Genomic DNA, 14084 nt, shown 5'->3' with positions numbered 1-14084 from the left:
TAATAATTACAGGCAGAGAGAAAGGTATTCTGTACCATTCCTCCTGCAGGAAGGGAACAGAACCAAGCAGGTAGACACGGGTGGGAAAGCAGAAAACAGACATGCATGGCGAGTAACGCATGTCATAGCAATAGCATGTCAGCAAGAACAGCAGTGCATAGTTTGTGTGCAGCAGCCATCAGAGAAAGTGTGTGTAGAGCCTGGTGGACTAAATAGACTGCCATATTAGAGTGATGAATCTAATGGGTGAAATATCAGCTACGGTTGCGCTTGGTGTACTGAACCCACCGCATGACCACGGCCATCTGGGCGCCTTCGAGCGGATCACATTTGTCAAGTCGGTGACCATCATCAGCACCTTTCAAAGTGTGTTACATTATAGAGACAAAAATTGTCCGACTTGCATGAACTTTACATCAACCATGTGATCAAAGGTCGACTGCTTGAACTTTACAACAACCATGTGATCAAAGGTCGACTGCTTGAACTTTAAAACAACCATGTGATCAAAGGTCGACTGCTTGAACTTTACAACAACCATGTGATCAAAGGTCGACTGCTTGAACTTTAAAACAACCATGTGATCAAAGGTCGACTGCTTGAACTTTAAAACAACCATGTGATCAAAGGTCGACTGCTTGAACTTTAAAACAACCATGTGATCAAAGGTCGACTGCTTGAACTTTACAACAACCATGTGATCAAAGGTCGACTGCTTGAACTTTACAACAACCATGTGATCAAAGGTCGACTGCTTGAACTTTAAAACAACCATGTGATCAAAGGTCGACTGCTTGAACTTTAAAACAACCATGTGATCAAAGGTCGACTGCTTGAACTTTACAACAACCATGTGATCAAAGGTCGACTGCTTGAACTTTACAACAACCATGTGATCAAAGGTCGACTGCTTGAACTTTAAAACAACCATGTGATCAAAGGTCGACTGCTTGAACTTTACAACAACCATGTGATCAAAGGTCGACTGCTTGAACTTTACAACAACCATGTGATCAAAGGTCATAAAGTTTCAACTGCAGTCGACTTCGATTTTCTGCAGTTGCTCCTCACCAGCTGCAACTTGCCGCCATCGCCTGCATTGTGGGAGTCACTATTTGTCAACCAATCATGACAATATTTTTGTTTGACCCATGCAAACAGGACCATAGATGTGACTAAACAGGAAGCAACTTTGCTACGATTCATATGTACGGTGCATTTGGAAAGTATTCAGACCCCTTGACTTTTCCCACATTTTGCTACGTTACAGCCTTATTCTAAAATTGATTCCCCCCCCCCCCCTCATAAATCTACACACAATACCCCATTTTGACAAAGCAAAAACTGGGTTTTAGAAATGTTTGCAAATGTATAAAAATAAAATTAAAAAAAATATATATATATATAATTTACATATATATAATTTACATAGGTATTCAGACTTTTTACTCAGTACTTTGATGAAGCACCTTTGGCAGCGATTACAGCCTTGAGTCTTCTTGGGTATGACGCTACAAGCGTTGGACAGTTGTATTTGGGGAGTTTCTCCCATTCTTCGCTGCAGATCCTCTTCGAGATCTGTCAAGTTGGATGGGGAGTGTTGCTGCACAGCTATTTTCAGGTCTCAGAGATGATCGATCGGGTTCAAGTCCGGGCTCTGTCTAGGTCACTCAAGGACATTCAGAGACTTGTCCCGAAGCCACTCCTGTGTTGTATTGGCTGTGTGCTTCGTGTCGTTGTTCTGTTGGAAGGTGAACCTTGTCCCCAGTCTGAGGTCCTGAGTGCTCTGGAGCAGGTTTTCATCAAGGATCTTTCTGTACTTGGCTCCGTTCATCTTTCCCTCGATCCTGACTAGTCTCCCAGTCCCTGCCTCTGAAAAACATCCCCAGAGCATGATGCTACCACTAACATGCTTCACTGCAGGGACGGTGCCAGGTGTCCTCAAGACGTGACACTTGGCATTCAGGCCAAAGAGTTCAATCTTGGTTTCATCAGACCAGAGAATCTTGTTTCTCATGGTCTGAGAGTCTTTAGGTGCCTTTTGGCAAACTCCAAGTGGTCTGTCATGTGCCTTTTACTGAGGAGTGGCTTCCATCTGGTCACTCTACCATAAAGGCCTGTTTTGTGGAGTGCTGCAGAGGTGGTTAACCTTCTGGAAGGTTCTCCAATCTCCACAGAGGAACTCTGGAGCTCTGTCAGAGTGACCATCGGGTTCTTGGTCACCTCCCTGACCAAGGCCCTTCTCCCCCGATTGCTCAGTTTGGCCTGGCAGCCAGCTCTAGGAAGAGTCTTGGTGGTTCCAAACTTCTTCCATTTAATAATTATGGAGGCCACTGTGTTCTTGGGACCTTCAATGCTGCAGAATTCTTTTGGCACCCTTCCCCAGATCTGTGTCTCATCACAATCCTGTCTCGGAGTTCTACGGACAATTCCTTCAACCACATGGCTTGGTTTTTGCTCTGAAATGCACTGTCAACTGTGGAACCTTATATAGACAGGTGTTTGTCTCTCCAAATCATGTCCAATCAAATGAATTTACCACAGGTGGACACCAATCAAGTTGTAGAAACATCTCAAGGATGATCAATGGAAACAGGATGCACCTGAGCTCAATTTCGAGTCTCATAGCAAAGGGTCATAATTGTTTTTCTTCCACCTTTATTTAACAAGGTAGGCCAGTTGAGAACAAGTTCTCATTTACAACTGCGACCTGGCCAAGATAAAGCAAAGCAGTGCGACAAAAACAACAACACAGTTACACATAAACAAATGTACAGTCAATAACACAATATAAAAATCAATGTACAGTGTGTGCAAATGTAGAAGAATAGTGAGGTAAGGCAATAAATATGCTGTAGAGGCAAAAATAATGACAATTTAGCATTAACACTGGAGTGATAGATGTGCAGATGATGATGTGGAGGTGGGGATACTGGGGTGCAAAAGAGCAAGAGGATAAATAACAATTTGGGAATGAGGTAGTTGGGTGTGTTATTTACAGATGGGATGTGTACAGGTACAGTAAGCTGCTCTGACAGCTGATGCTTAAAGTTAGAGAGGGAGATATAAGAATCCAGCTTCAGTCATTTTTGCAATTCATTCCAGTCATTGGCAGCAGAGAACTGGAAGGAAAGGCGGCCAAAGGAAGTGTTGGCTTTGGGGATGACCAGTGAAATATACCTGCTGGGGAACATGCTATGGTTGGGTGTTGCTATGGTGACCTGTGAGCTGAGATAAGGCGGGGCTTTACCTAGCAAAGACGTATAGATGACTTATGGAAATAAGGTATTTCTGTTTTTGCTAAAATTTCTGAAAACCTGTTTTTGCTTTGTCATTATGGGGTATTGGGCGTAGATTAATTATAATTGTTTTTTAAAATCCGTTTTATAATAAGTCTGTAATGTAACAAAATGTGGAAAAAGTCAAGGGGTCTGAATACAGTAGATATGTACAAATGAATTTGTTTGAGGCTCTCTCACCAATTGATATTACATGCATATATTTAATTTTGTGAGTGTGTGATATGGGGGTTGGAGACGTGTTTATTTTGATATTACAAAGAACAACTTTTATAAATGATGGCAACACTGCCATGTTGTGCTGAGCGTTGCTGTTGGAAAGCCACATCAGTGTCCGACTTTCGGCTGTAGTAGATGCACCTCCCCTGACTTCACTTCTTGACTTTTGTCTGCAGTCGGTTGCTTTAGCCTTACCACTCTCTCTCCATCTCACACTTTTGCACGTTTCCAGCACGCTTTGGTTTTGATTCAGCTTTGTAAGGGCAATAGTCAGCAGCAGCTGTTGTTGATGTGGTGCCAGTGAGATGCTTTGATTGGATGTCTATGTGTTTTGCTCATTCATGCTGTGCTATTGTATGTCTCTGAGTCTGTCTGGTGTTTCATTATGTATGGAAATATACACACAGACTTGCACAATATCTATTTGAAATGTGTTTAATATTTGTCATGGTAAAAAGTGTCTTTGTATAGCTTGAATCTTACATGTATTAATGTGTGTGTTGTATATTTATTTTATATGTGTCTTTATTTGCACTAGCTCTTCTTTTGCAATGCAGTTGCACAGGGCTTGATGACATTTAGTATCATATGAATGCTACATATAGTTTTTATTAAAAAAGACAATCTTTGAAGCCAAACAGAATTTTTGATATCTATAAAAATCTAATGAACACACACACACAGTATTGTGAATCAATTTCAGAGAGAATGATTATTAAAATATGAAATTCAAACAATATGTGAAGTACATTTATATTTATGTGACTTATTGAGTGATTGTTTTGTCATCATCGGACCCCATATACTGACTTATACTGACCCCTAGTGGAACAATACAGAAACACAACTGACTGTGAAAATCTCATCCACCAAGACCAGAAAGGATGACAGTGGTGGGAAAAGTACCCAATTATCATTCCAGTAAAATACTCATTCAATAAAAGTATTTGGTTTTCAATATACTTAAGTATCAAAAGTAAAAGTATAAATCATTTCAAATTCTTCATATTAAGCAAACCAGAAAGCACGATTTTCTTATTTATTTTATGGATAGTCAGGGGCACATTCTAACACTCAGACATAATTCACAAACAAAGCATTTGTGTTCAGTAAGTCCTCCAGATAAGAGGCAGTAGGGATGGCCAGGCATGTTCTCTTGACAAGTGTGTGAATTGGACCATTTTCCTGTCCTGCTAAGCTCAAGTACTTTTGTGTGTCAGGGAAAATGTATGAGTGAAAAGTAAATTACTTTCTTTGGAATATAGTGAAGTAAAAGTTGCAAAAAATATCAAATGTACTGATACCCCCCAAAACAAGGAGCGGTAGCAAGTTTTGACAATGGAATCCAGCCAATATTCCTCTAGTTTGTTAGGCTGGGATCAAATTCTTTACAAGTTCCATTTCTCCGACTCTCCATCGTTGAAGTAATTGATCTGCTTTGCTTGGTGAACAGAATAGTATAGAAACAGCTTTCACTTCTACAATGAGTGATTACCTCATTGTAATCAACAAAATGCTTAAAGCAGGGCTGCAATCATCCAACTGAGGCAATCATTTTCAGAAGATTTCTTAGGTAAACGTTTCACCAGCCATAACCTCTCTCATCATTAGGCTCAGGATAGCCTTGCTTCATCAGACCTGTACAGGCAGACTCAGGATAGCCTTGCTTCATCAGACCTGTAGAGGCAGACTCATCATCAGGCTCAGGATAACCTTGCTTCATCAGACCTGTACACAGACTCAGGATACCCTTGTTTCATCAGACCTGTACAGGCAGACTCGTCATCAGGCTCAGGATAGCCTTGCTTCATCAGACCTGTAGAGGCAGACTCATCATCAGGCTCAGGATAGCCTTGCTTCATCAGACCTGAACAGGCAGAGTCGTCATCAGGCTCAGGATACCCTTGTTTCATCAGACCTGTACAGGCAGACTTGTCATCAGGCTCAGGACAGCCTTGCTTCATCAGACCTGTAGAGGCAGACTCATCATCAGGCTCAGGATAGCCTTGCTTCATCAGACCTGTAGAGGCAGACTCAGAATAGCCTTGCTTCGTCAGACCTGTACACAGACTCAGGATAGCCTTGTTTCATCAGACCTGTACAGACAGATTCTCATGTGTTGGCCTCTTTTCATGCTCATCATTTGCTTTAATGAAAAATGAATCAACTCTGAGACAAGCTAGTCATGTGAGTTTTAATAGATGAGGTGAGTCTATGTTTAGACATTAAAGGCTTAAAGAAGATTTGCAGTGCTTGTTTTAAACATCTGTGATTAGTAAGCATCCTAATTCCTCTCCATCTTATTTTAAAATCCCATCTGGTACATAGAATGTATTACAACAATGCAGCAAATAGACAATTTGTAACAACAAAAGATAATTAACATAACTACTACCACAACCCCCTTATGTACAGGAATGTGTGTAAGGTAAGAAACCAGCAGTTGCACTTGTTTCACCCCATCCTAAACCTCATTAGCTATTCTGTCAACCTGCATTACTGGTGAGACATCTCAATTAAACACCAGGAAATCATGTGACAATAGTTAAATAATACATTTAATGACAAAGGTCAATGTACAAACACAGTCAGTCACAAGTCATACTTGTAGTGTCATGAGCATTTTCAGTCGATTTAATATCACAAATGACATAAGGGCTAGTGAGGTAAATGTGATACAACCTGCAGGAGAGCTACAACTTCAACAATCCAGAGGGAATGATCTTAGAATAAATATAATACACATTCTTAAAGGAAAAGTACACCGTCATAAACCTACAATGTCTCTCTCTGCACTCTGTTAGGAATGTATTAAACCTGACCTCTGCTTTCAGACTCCAATTATTATTATTTGTTATAGTGGTTCAACTACGACACACTATTGAAACTGTAAATGGGATGTATTGATTTAGTAAATAATATTCCACATGTCCAGTGTGGTTAGTTCCATTTTCTAAGTCCATGCTGAGCATCTCTCTAGAACTACTGGTCTATTTACATTTACACACAGACAACACTATGTATCCACCACTTATAGCAACATCACTGAATTCCCATCCTATGGTTCCCATTGGGAGTGGTCAAAGTTTGAGAGTGTGGGGTTGAAAGATGTTGTACAACAGACATTTATTTGCATGGGTAATCAGCTTGGATCTTCAAGGCTTGGTGGTGCTGGTGCATGCCAGGTTGTGGGGGGGTGGGGGGGTATGTTAACAGGTCAAGGCCACGGCAAAAACACTCACCACACAGTACATGGTGCGGTTCTCCCACCTGACCGTGCAGCTTCCTGTGGGAGGACACCACAAAGACCAATCAGGTCAACTCACTAGATCTCAACCAATCAGATTCAACACAACATCAGAACCAATTTGGACACACAAAATACATTCCAACGTGTGGCTTCTTCAGTGGAGAGCAACATTTCAAAACAGACGCAGATAGAAACAGAATACCCAGATTCCTTTTTCCAGAAAATCACAGGGAATCATGTATGTACAGTACAATACTTTTCTATTAGACCAATGTTTTTTTGGAGGGTCCAATACCAATTGGGGGACAAAATGTACCAATATATCTGCCAACATACTGTTTTACAGCGGGAAAATGAAAAAGGGTCATTTTTCCACACCGAGTTCTCATAAATTGCCATCCCAAAGAGCAATTGTCCAAGAAATATGCTTCAAATGTTGTTATCTTACATTGTGACAATAATGAAACTAGGGCTGACTCCATTTAGTCGACTGGTCGATTGTTTGGTCGATAGGCTGTTGGACGACCGAGACTTATTTAGTCGAGCAGTAGCAATAAAATAAAATAAAGTATAATCATGTTGTACAAGACTGATTGGCTCCTGTCGGAGTGGACTGATCCATTCTGGAGGCCGATGGGATGGCACACTCCATCAGTCTAAGACATGTGCTACTGAAATTTGATATGGTTATATTATGAAACAATGGCACAACATAAATACACATTTGAATATTTTATAACAAATGCGCTTTCTGCCACGTTGGATAGTGGTAGCTGTCCGCGGTTCTGAAACACATCAGTGCGCTGTTGAATTGGCGCATTATTCCAGACCATGTTGCTCGGTACATAATAGCAAACAGCCTAACTGTTAAATGTGACTGGCTTTATAAATCTATATACAGAACCAGTCAAAAGTTTGGACCCACCTGCTCATTCAAGGGATTTTATTTGTACTATTTTCTACATTGTAGAATAATAGCGAAGACATTAAAACTATGAAATAACATGTGGAATCATGTAGTAACCAAAAAAGTGTATAAATATATTTTACATTTGAGATCCTTCAATGTAGCCACCCTTTGCCTTGATGACAGCTTTGCACACTCTTGGCATTTTCTCAACCAGCTTTATGAGGAATGCTTTTCCAACAGTATTGAAGGAGTTCCCACATATGCTGAGCACTTGTTGGCCACTTTTCCTTCACTCTGCGGTCCAACTCATCCAAAACCATCTCAATTGGGTTGAGGTCAGAAAATAGTAAAAATACAGAACAACCCTGGAATGAGTAGATGTGTCCAAACTTTTGACTGGTACTGTATATCTACAGAAATAAGAAAGATCCTGCTTCCGTTGCCTGTTTGAGTGTTCGGTTGATTGATTCCACGAGAACCAAGCCTCACGAAACAATTTCACAAATTCTGCTATTTTTCATCTTTGCTGTAATAAAGGCTTTACACGTTTTTCCTCTCGTTAGACCAGCCTTTCTGGTATTATTTATCATACATTTGGTGTTGTTTACACTGTTCCAAATTGTCAGAAATATTTATAATAAAAATAACTTTCCTTTTTCCTTGATCTCCTTATTGTTATTATTATTATAATAATAATAAGTAATGTCATTATCATTAGTGGTCTTAGTGTAGTTGCCTTGTATAACCACCATCAAGCTGCAGACCTAAGAGCGCATCCTGTTCAGTCTTAATACCATAACTTACTTAGGCCTGTATTTCAATAGTTATACAGGCTACTGTATCAATCAATAAATCATTTATTTCTTCATGTCGACACACAGCATACGAGTCATTCATGATGTGAAATGCAATCAAACATTTTAGTTCTAAAATAAAATAAAGCGACCAAAGACTAATTTGAGTAAATAATAAATAGGCCTAAACTGTTCCATTTCACGGATGAATGAGACTGTTGTAATAAAGCCGTTACAAAAAAAACATTCCAACCGGCTCTCTGGAATGCTTATAACTTGTTTACATTGTTCCAAATGGTCAGAAAAATTAGATTGTAATCTAACAGCACCTGTATGGCACACACAGACTTAATATGTACAGAGCTTGCTCCATACCTTCTTTTTCTTGATCTCCAGTGTTTTCCACAACTAGTCACATGTACTCCACACATCTGACCTCCCCTTTACCTCCTGCACAACCAGTAAACGTTCCCGTTTCCAGTTTATTTGTCACGCCCTCTGCATCCATTTTGCTGTCACGTGTTACAATGTTCAGAGTTTGTTATAACCAATTTATTGATGTGATTATGATATGCTATAGGTCAGGCCCTATTGGTCACGTGCATGTGATGCATACATGTGTCACCTAAAGAGAGCAAGGGCTGAGGAAATAGGGAATGTTTTGACTAAACAAACCAGGGATTTCGTCAACATCACTTTTCAGTCAAATGTCTAATCATGTTGCAGCTTCAGCAACACGGACAGCGCTGCACACAATGATGTTCTGTGGTGGTCTCTGCAGCAGGGAGGAGAGAGAGAACGGGTGCTAGTCACACAGTCACTCACTGTTTTTTTGTGTTTTTTTTTTTAACAAAACGCAGCAAGTCTGAGCCAGGCGGCACAATCAAATCAATTGTGGTCGGACTCCCTCTAGTCATTTGTGTCTTAATTATTTCATCAAACAGTTCGCTTAAAGCATCAGACTAGGTCAGTGCATATAGTGGTTTTGATTAAAACACATAGGATATGTCTATATATATATGGAAAAATATAAGTTTTAAAATTTCAACCAATCGATTGGTCAAAAGACCAGACTCGGTCGACCAACATTTTTTGTAGTCGGGGACAGCCTTAAATGATACAGAATGTTCAGATAAGCATAAGATTCCCTTTTGTCCCTATCCTATTTATGAAATATCGGTTATTGGTGGAATTATCGCCGATACCGATACAGCGTTAAAAAGGTCCATATCGGTCGGGCTATACTTTGTTGCACCCTTCTGAATAAGCCAAAACGTAATACACTGTTCATTAGCACAACAAAAGCAAATGCCTGTTCAAAGGTTAGTACAGTATGCGTGGGGGTTTCATCTCTCTCACCATCAGTAGCAGTGTCCCAGTAGCAGGAGTTGGCCGTGTGGAGACCAGCACCACTCTTCTGCATGATGGCACAGTTCACTGGAACACAAGACCATGTTGAAGATACATTTCCTGCTGTAGGCATTCTGTCATGCACAGGGCTTTGCTCCTGGTCACAAAGGCTATCATATAGATATACCGCTTTCATACTGCTATTATACAGCACTTTGCAACCAAGGCATTTCTAGTCGATCGCCAAACATTTCTGTAAAAAACCCAATGATAAAGCCTTATGTTCTTATTTTTTTAAATTATGTATTGGTCTGTTGGTGGTAGGTGCAGCCAATTCAGCTGTCCTGTGCGTCGGGTAGGCAAACTGTTGCCATTTCATGTGTCTGAAGGTACAAATTCTGCCTTTCCGGTGGGCCTGGAGAGGAAATTAAGTGCACTACGTCACCGCTGGCCAATCAGATTGCTCAGATGACCGAGTCCGCAGTAACGTAGCAGGCATAAAGAAAGCTACGGCAAAATTGATTTTGTGAAATTTCAAAAGTTTCAAACCGTGACTAATACAGCAAAGAGCTGCTGTTTTTATGACTGAGTTCATGTTTAAGTTCTTACTCAGTACTGTCAACACTGTATTCAACACTTTTATAACCCATAAAATGTGTGTTCTTCCTATTTACACTCAGCGCTGCAACAATCCCTGCAGCAGTAATGAATGAGGAGGAAAGTGGATCTATAGGCTTGTGTTGTTGTTATTATTAGCGGCGTGGGTATTTTTTAATATCAAGGAATATTTCACTTTCTCTGTTCATAGGAGTAACAACATGAATGTGTGCATGAGGCAGAAATAATGCAGGGGCGACTTGAGTTTCGGCATCAGCGTCAGTGGAGGAAAGGGAGAGCGAGGGATGTTGAGAAACAGACCCTCAGTCTGCTGCTCTCTCCCTCCTCTGAGACTGACCATCAGATGCAGGCACCATTAGCTCAGTAAAATAAAAAGCTAATTATTTAAATGTCTGCTCACTCAGCTGGTTGGTGACCACTGTTCTAAGGGATACCAACAACTTCAACTTTTACTGCATCTACAGTATCAGTCAAAAGTTCAGACACACCTGCTCATTCAAGGGTTTTTCTTATTTGTACTATTTTCTACATTATAGAATAATAGTGAAGACATTCAAACTATGAAATAACACATATGGAATCATGTAGAATCCAAAAAAAAAGTGTTCAACAAATCAAAATATATTATATATTTGAAATTCTTCAAAGTAACCACCCTTTGCCTTGATGACAGCTTTGCACACTCTTGGCATTCTCTCAACCAGCTTCATGAGGAATGCTTTTCCAACAGTCTTGGAGGAGTTACCACATATGCTGAGCACTTGTTGGCTGCTTTTCCTTCACTCTGCTGTCCAACTCATCCCAAACCATCTCAATTGGGTTGAGGTCAGGTCATTGTGGAGGCCAGGTCATCTGATGCTGCACTCCATCACACTTGTCAAATGGCCCTTACACAGCCTGGAGGTGTGTTTTGGGTCATTGTCCTGTTGAAAAACAAATGATTGTCCCACTAAGCACAAACCAGAAGGGATGGCGTATCGCTGCATAATGATGTGGTAGCCATGCTGGTTAATTGTGCCTTCAATTCTAAATAAATCAGACTGTGTCACCAGCAAAACACCCCCACACCATCATAACTCCTCCTCCATGCTTCACGATGGGATCACACATGCGGAGTTCATCCATTCACCTACTCTGCGTCTCACAAAAGCAAAGCAGTTGGAATCAAAAACCTCACATTTGGACTCATCAGACCAAAGGACAGATTTCCACCGGTCTAATGTCCATTGCTTGTGTTTCTTGGCCCAAGCAAGTCTCTTCTTATTAGTGGTGTCCTATAGTACTGGTTTATTTGCAGCAATTTGATCATGAAGGCCTGATTCACGCAGTCTCCTCTGAACAGTTGATTTTGAGAGATGACTGTTACTTGAACTCTGTGAAGCATTTATTTGAGCTGCAACCTGAGGTGCAGTTAACTCTAGTGAACTTATCCTCTGCAGCAGAGGTAACTCTGGGTGTCCCTTTCCTGTGATGGTCCTCATGAGAGCCAGTTTCATCATAGCGCTTGTTGGTTTTTGCGACTGCACTTGAAGAAACTTTCAAAGTTTTCCAGATTGACTGACCTTCATGTTTTAAAGTAATGATGGACTGTTGTTTCTCTTTGCTTATTTGAGCTGTTCTTGCTATAATATGGACTTTGTATTTTACCAAATAGGGCAATCTTCTGAATACCTTGTCACAACACAACTGATTGGTTCAAACGCATTAAGGAAAGAAATTCCAAATTGGACCGCAGAGTGAAGGAAAAGTGGCCAACAAGTGCTCAGCATATTTGGGAACTCCTTCAATACTGTTGGAAAAGCATTCCTCATAAAGCTGGTTGAGAGAATGCCAAGAGTGTGCAAAGCTGTCATCAAGGCAAAGGGTGGCTACTTTGCAGAATCTCAAATATAAAATATATTTTGATTTGTTAAACACTTTTTTGGTTACTACATGATTCCATGTGTTATTTCATAGTTTTGATGTCTTCACTATTATTCTACAATGTAGAAAACAGTAAAAATAAAGAAAAACCCTGGAATGAGTAGATGTGTCCAAACTTTTGACTGGTACTGTATGCTTTCTCACCACTTCGATGTGACTAATTGTTGAGTGACTTGTTGAGTGACTTGTAATACCATAACTTCCTTGTGTTATAACATCCTTACAATCATACCTATGAACTTGAATGGTCTCCCTTGCTTGACCAGTTGGGTGAGAGAGTGCTCCACAATGCTGGCAGTCCACTGGTTCACTTTGTTCTGGTTGTAATCTAGTCCTCCAATGATGGCTTCAATACACTGAGACACAGACACCAGACAGTCAGCAAGGAAGACAACACAGTCAAGCATCTATGAAGGGATAATCAGTGTTTTTGATCATCTTTACCATCCAAGAAATAAGACTGCTGACAAACATGTTTCAAATATCCCTTTACCTCTTTAACTGAGACACTGGCCTCATCTGCGTTGAAGGACACCTGTGACTCCAAACGATATAAAAAGATATATAAAAAGAATAATTATGAAAAACATTTAACATAAAGTGTGGATTACTTTATGATTCACACAAAAGTAGCTGACCTACTTTTTCCTTGCACAACAAATTAGGGTACACAGACAGACAGACAATCCACTGTGAGAACTTAGTCAACACTACAGCTGTCAAGACTGGATATCAAATCCTTTCAGGCAAGCCCCGGGAGGAAGGACTGCTGCAATAAACTCATAGCTAGCTAACTGTTAATAGGATCTTCAGAATAACTTGCACAGAGAAAATGTGTACTGCAGCCTGCTACTGGAAGATTTATAGCTAAGTAGATTCAACGTTACATATTTAAACTCTTAGTACCTTTTTTTTCTATCTAGAACTTAAAACGGTTCTTCGTCTGTCCACATAGGAGAACCATTTTGGGTTCCATGTAAAACCCTATGGGGACAGCCGAAGGTTTCATCTGTATAATACTGTAGATATGCCTATGCTGAATGTTGATAGATGCTAGCGCGCTACTAATCAAGTCCTGCCCAGCCCAGTCTGATTTGACCACACCCAGCTAGCTGCTAAGCTTACAAATTCCCCACATGCAATAATATGACATAATTTGCATGACAAATGTTTGAAAGGTGTATATTATCGTGTCAGTTTCATTTGACTACTTCATTAAATACTCATGTACTCGTCAGATTTTCACGTTTTCAAAGCCAGCACCCTCAATGTAATGCATGCTAACGTTATCTAGCTAGCTAACTCGGCCGTTTGAAATCAGTGTCAAAGTCTGAAATAATACATTTGTATCTAGCTTAATGCACAATCTACCTCCTCTCCGGAATTGTACTCCTCCATTGCTTTAAAAGCAAAATTCTCCTCTTTCGACAAGGTTCTTCACCGAGTCTGTTGTTTTTTTCTAAATATCTGTTACCGAGATGGAAATAATCAAAGAAAGCGACTCTGTGAGGCAAGACACACCCACAACGACTGCAAGTGAGAGTAGTAGATTATATTGACTGCCACCTGGCGGTGAGAGGTATTCGAGATTTTCTGGAAATTAACGATGGTGGTTCATAACTAGGCTATGATAAAGGATCAATAACTATTTTATCCACAGAGATCCTATAATTCATTGGTGGTGATATGGTGGTAAACAATGTTGTATGTACTTTTTTTAT

The 14084-nt window shown here is 40.3% G+C and overlaps 1 protein-coding gene across 7 annotated transcripts; it reads right to left on the bottom strand.

The window, feature by feature from the left end:
* Nucleotides 1–5698: 5698 nt before the first annotated feature.
* On the bottom strand, nucleotides 5699–14017 carry LOC110520485 (dynein light chain Tctex-type 1). 7 transcript variants are annotated; one of them, XM_021597835.2, is made up of 5 exons: nucleotides 13735–14017; nucleotides 12857–12904; nucleotides 12596–12719; nucleotides 9832–9909; nucleotides 5699–6804 (listed from the first exon to the last, which is right to left on the bottom strand). In XM_021597835.2, the coding sequence occupies exons 1-5, from the start codon at nucleotides 13759–13761 to the stop codon at nucleotides 6728–6730; spliced, it is 354 nt and encodes a 117-aa protein (XP_021453510.1). In that variant the 5' UTR covers nucleotides 13762–14017; the 3' UTR covers nucleotides 5699–6727. The 7 variants fall into 7 exon arrangements, with proteins under 7 accessions (XP_021453510.1, XP_021453511.1, XP_021453509.1 ...); XM_021597836.2 differs by having other exon boundaries at nucleotides 12857–12898; nucleotides 13735–13889; XM_021597834.2 differs by having other exon boundaries at nucleotides 12857–12907; nucleotides 13735–13879.
* Nucleotides 14018–14084: the final 67 nt, after the last annotated feature.

This window comes from Oncorhynchus mykiss, chromosome 3 (assembly GCF_013265735.2).
Source record: "Oncorhynchus mykiss isolate Arlee chromosome 3, USDA_OmykA_1.1, whole genome shotgun sequence".
NCBI classification, from domain to species: Eukaryota; Metazoa; Chordata; class Actinopteri; order Salmoniformes; family Salmonidae; genus Oncorhynchus; species Oncorhynchus mykiss.
This window is presented reverse-complemented; position numbering and strand designations above follow the sequence as displayed.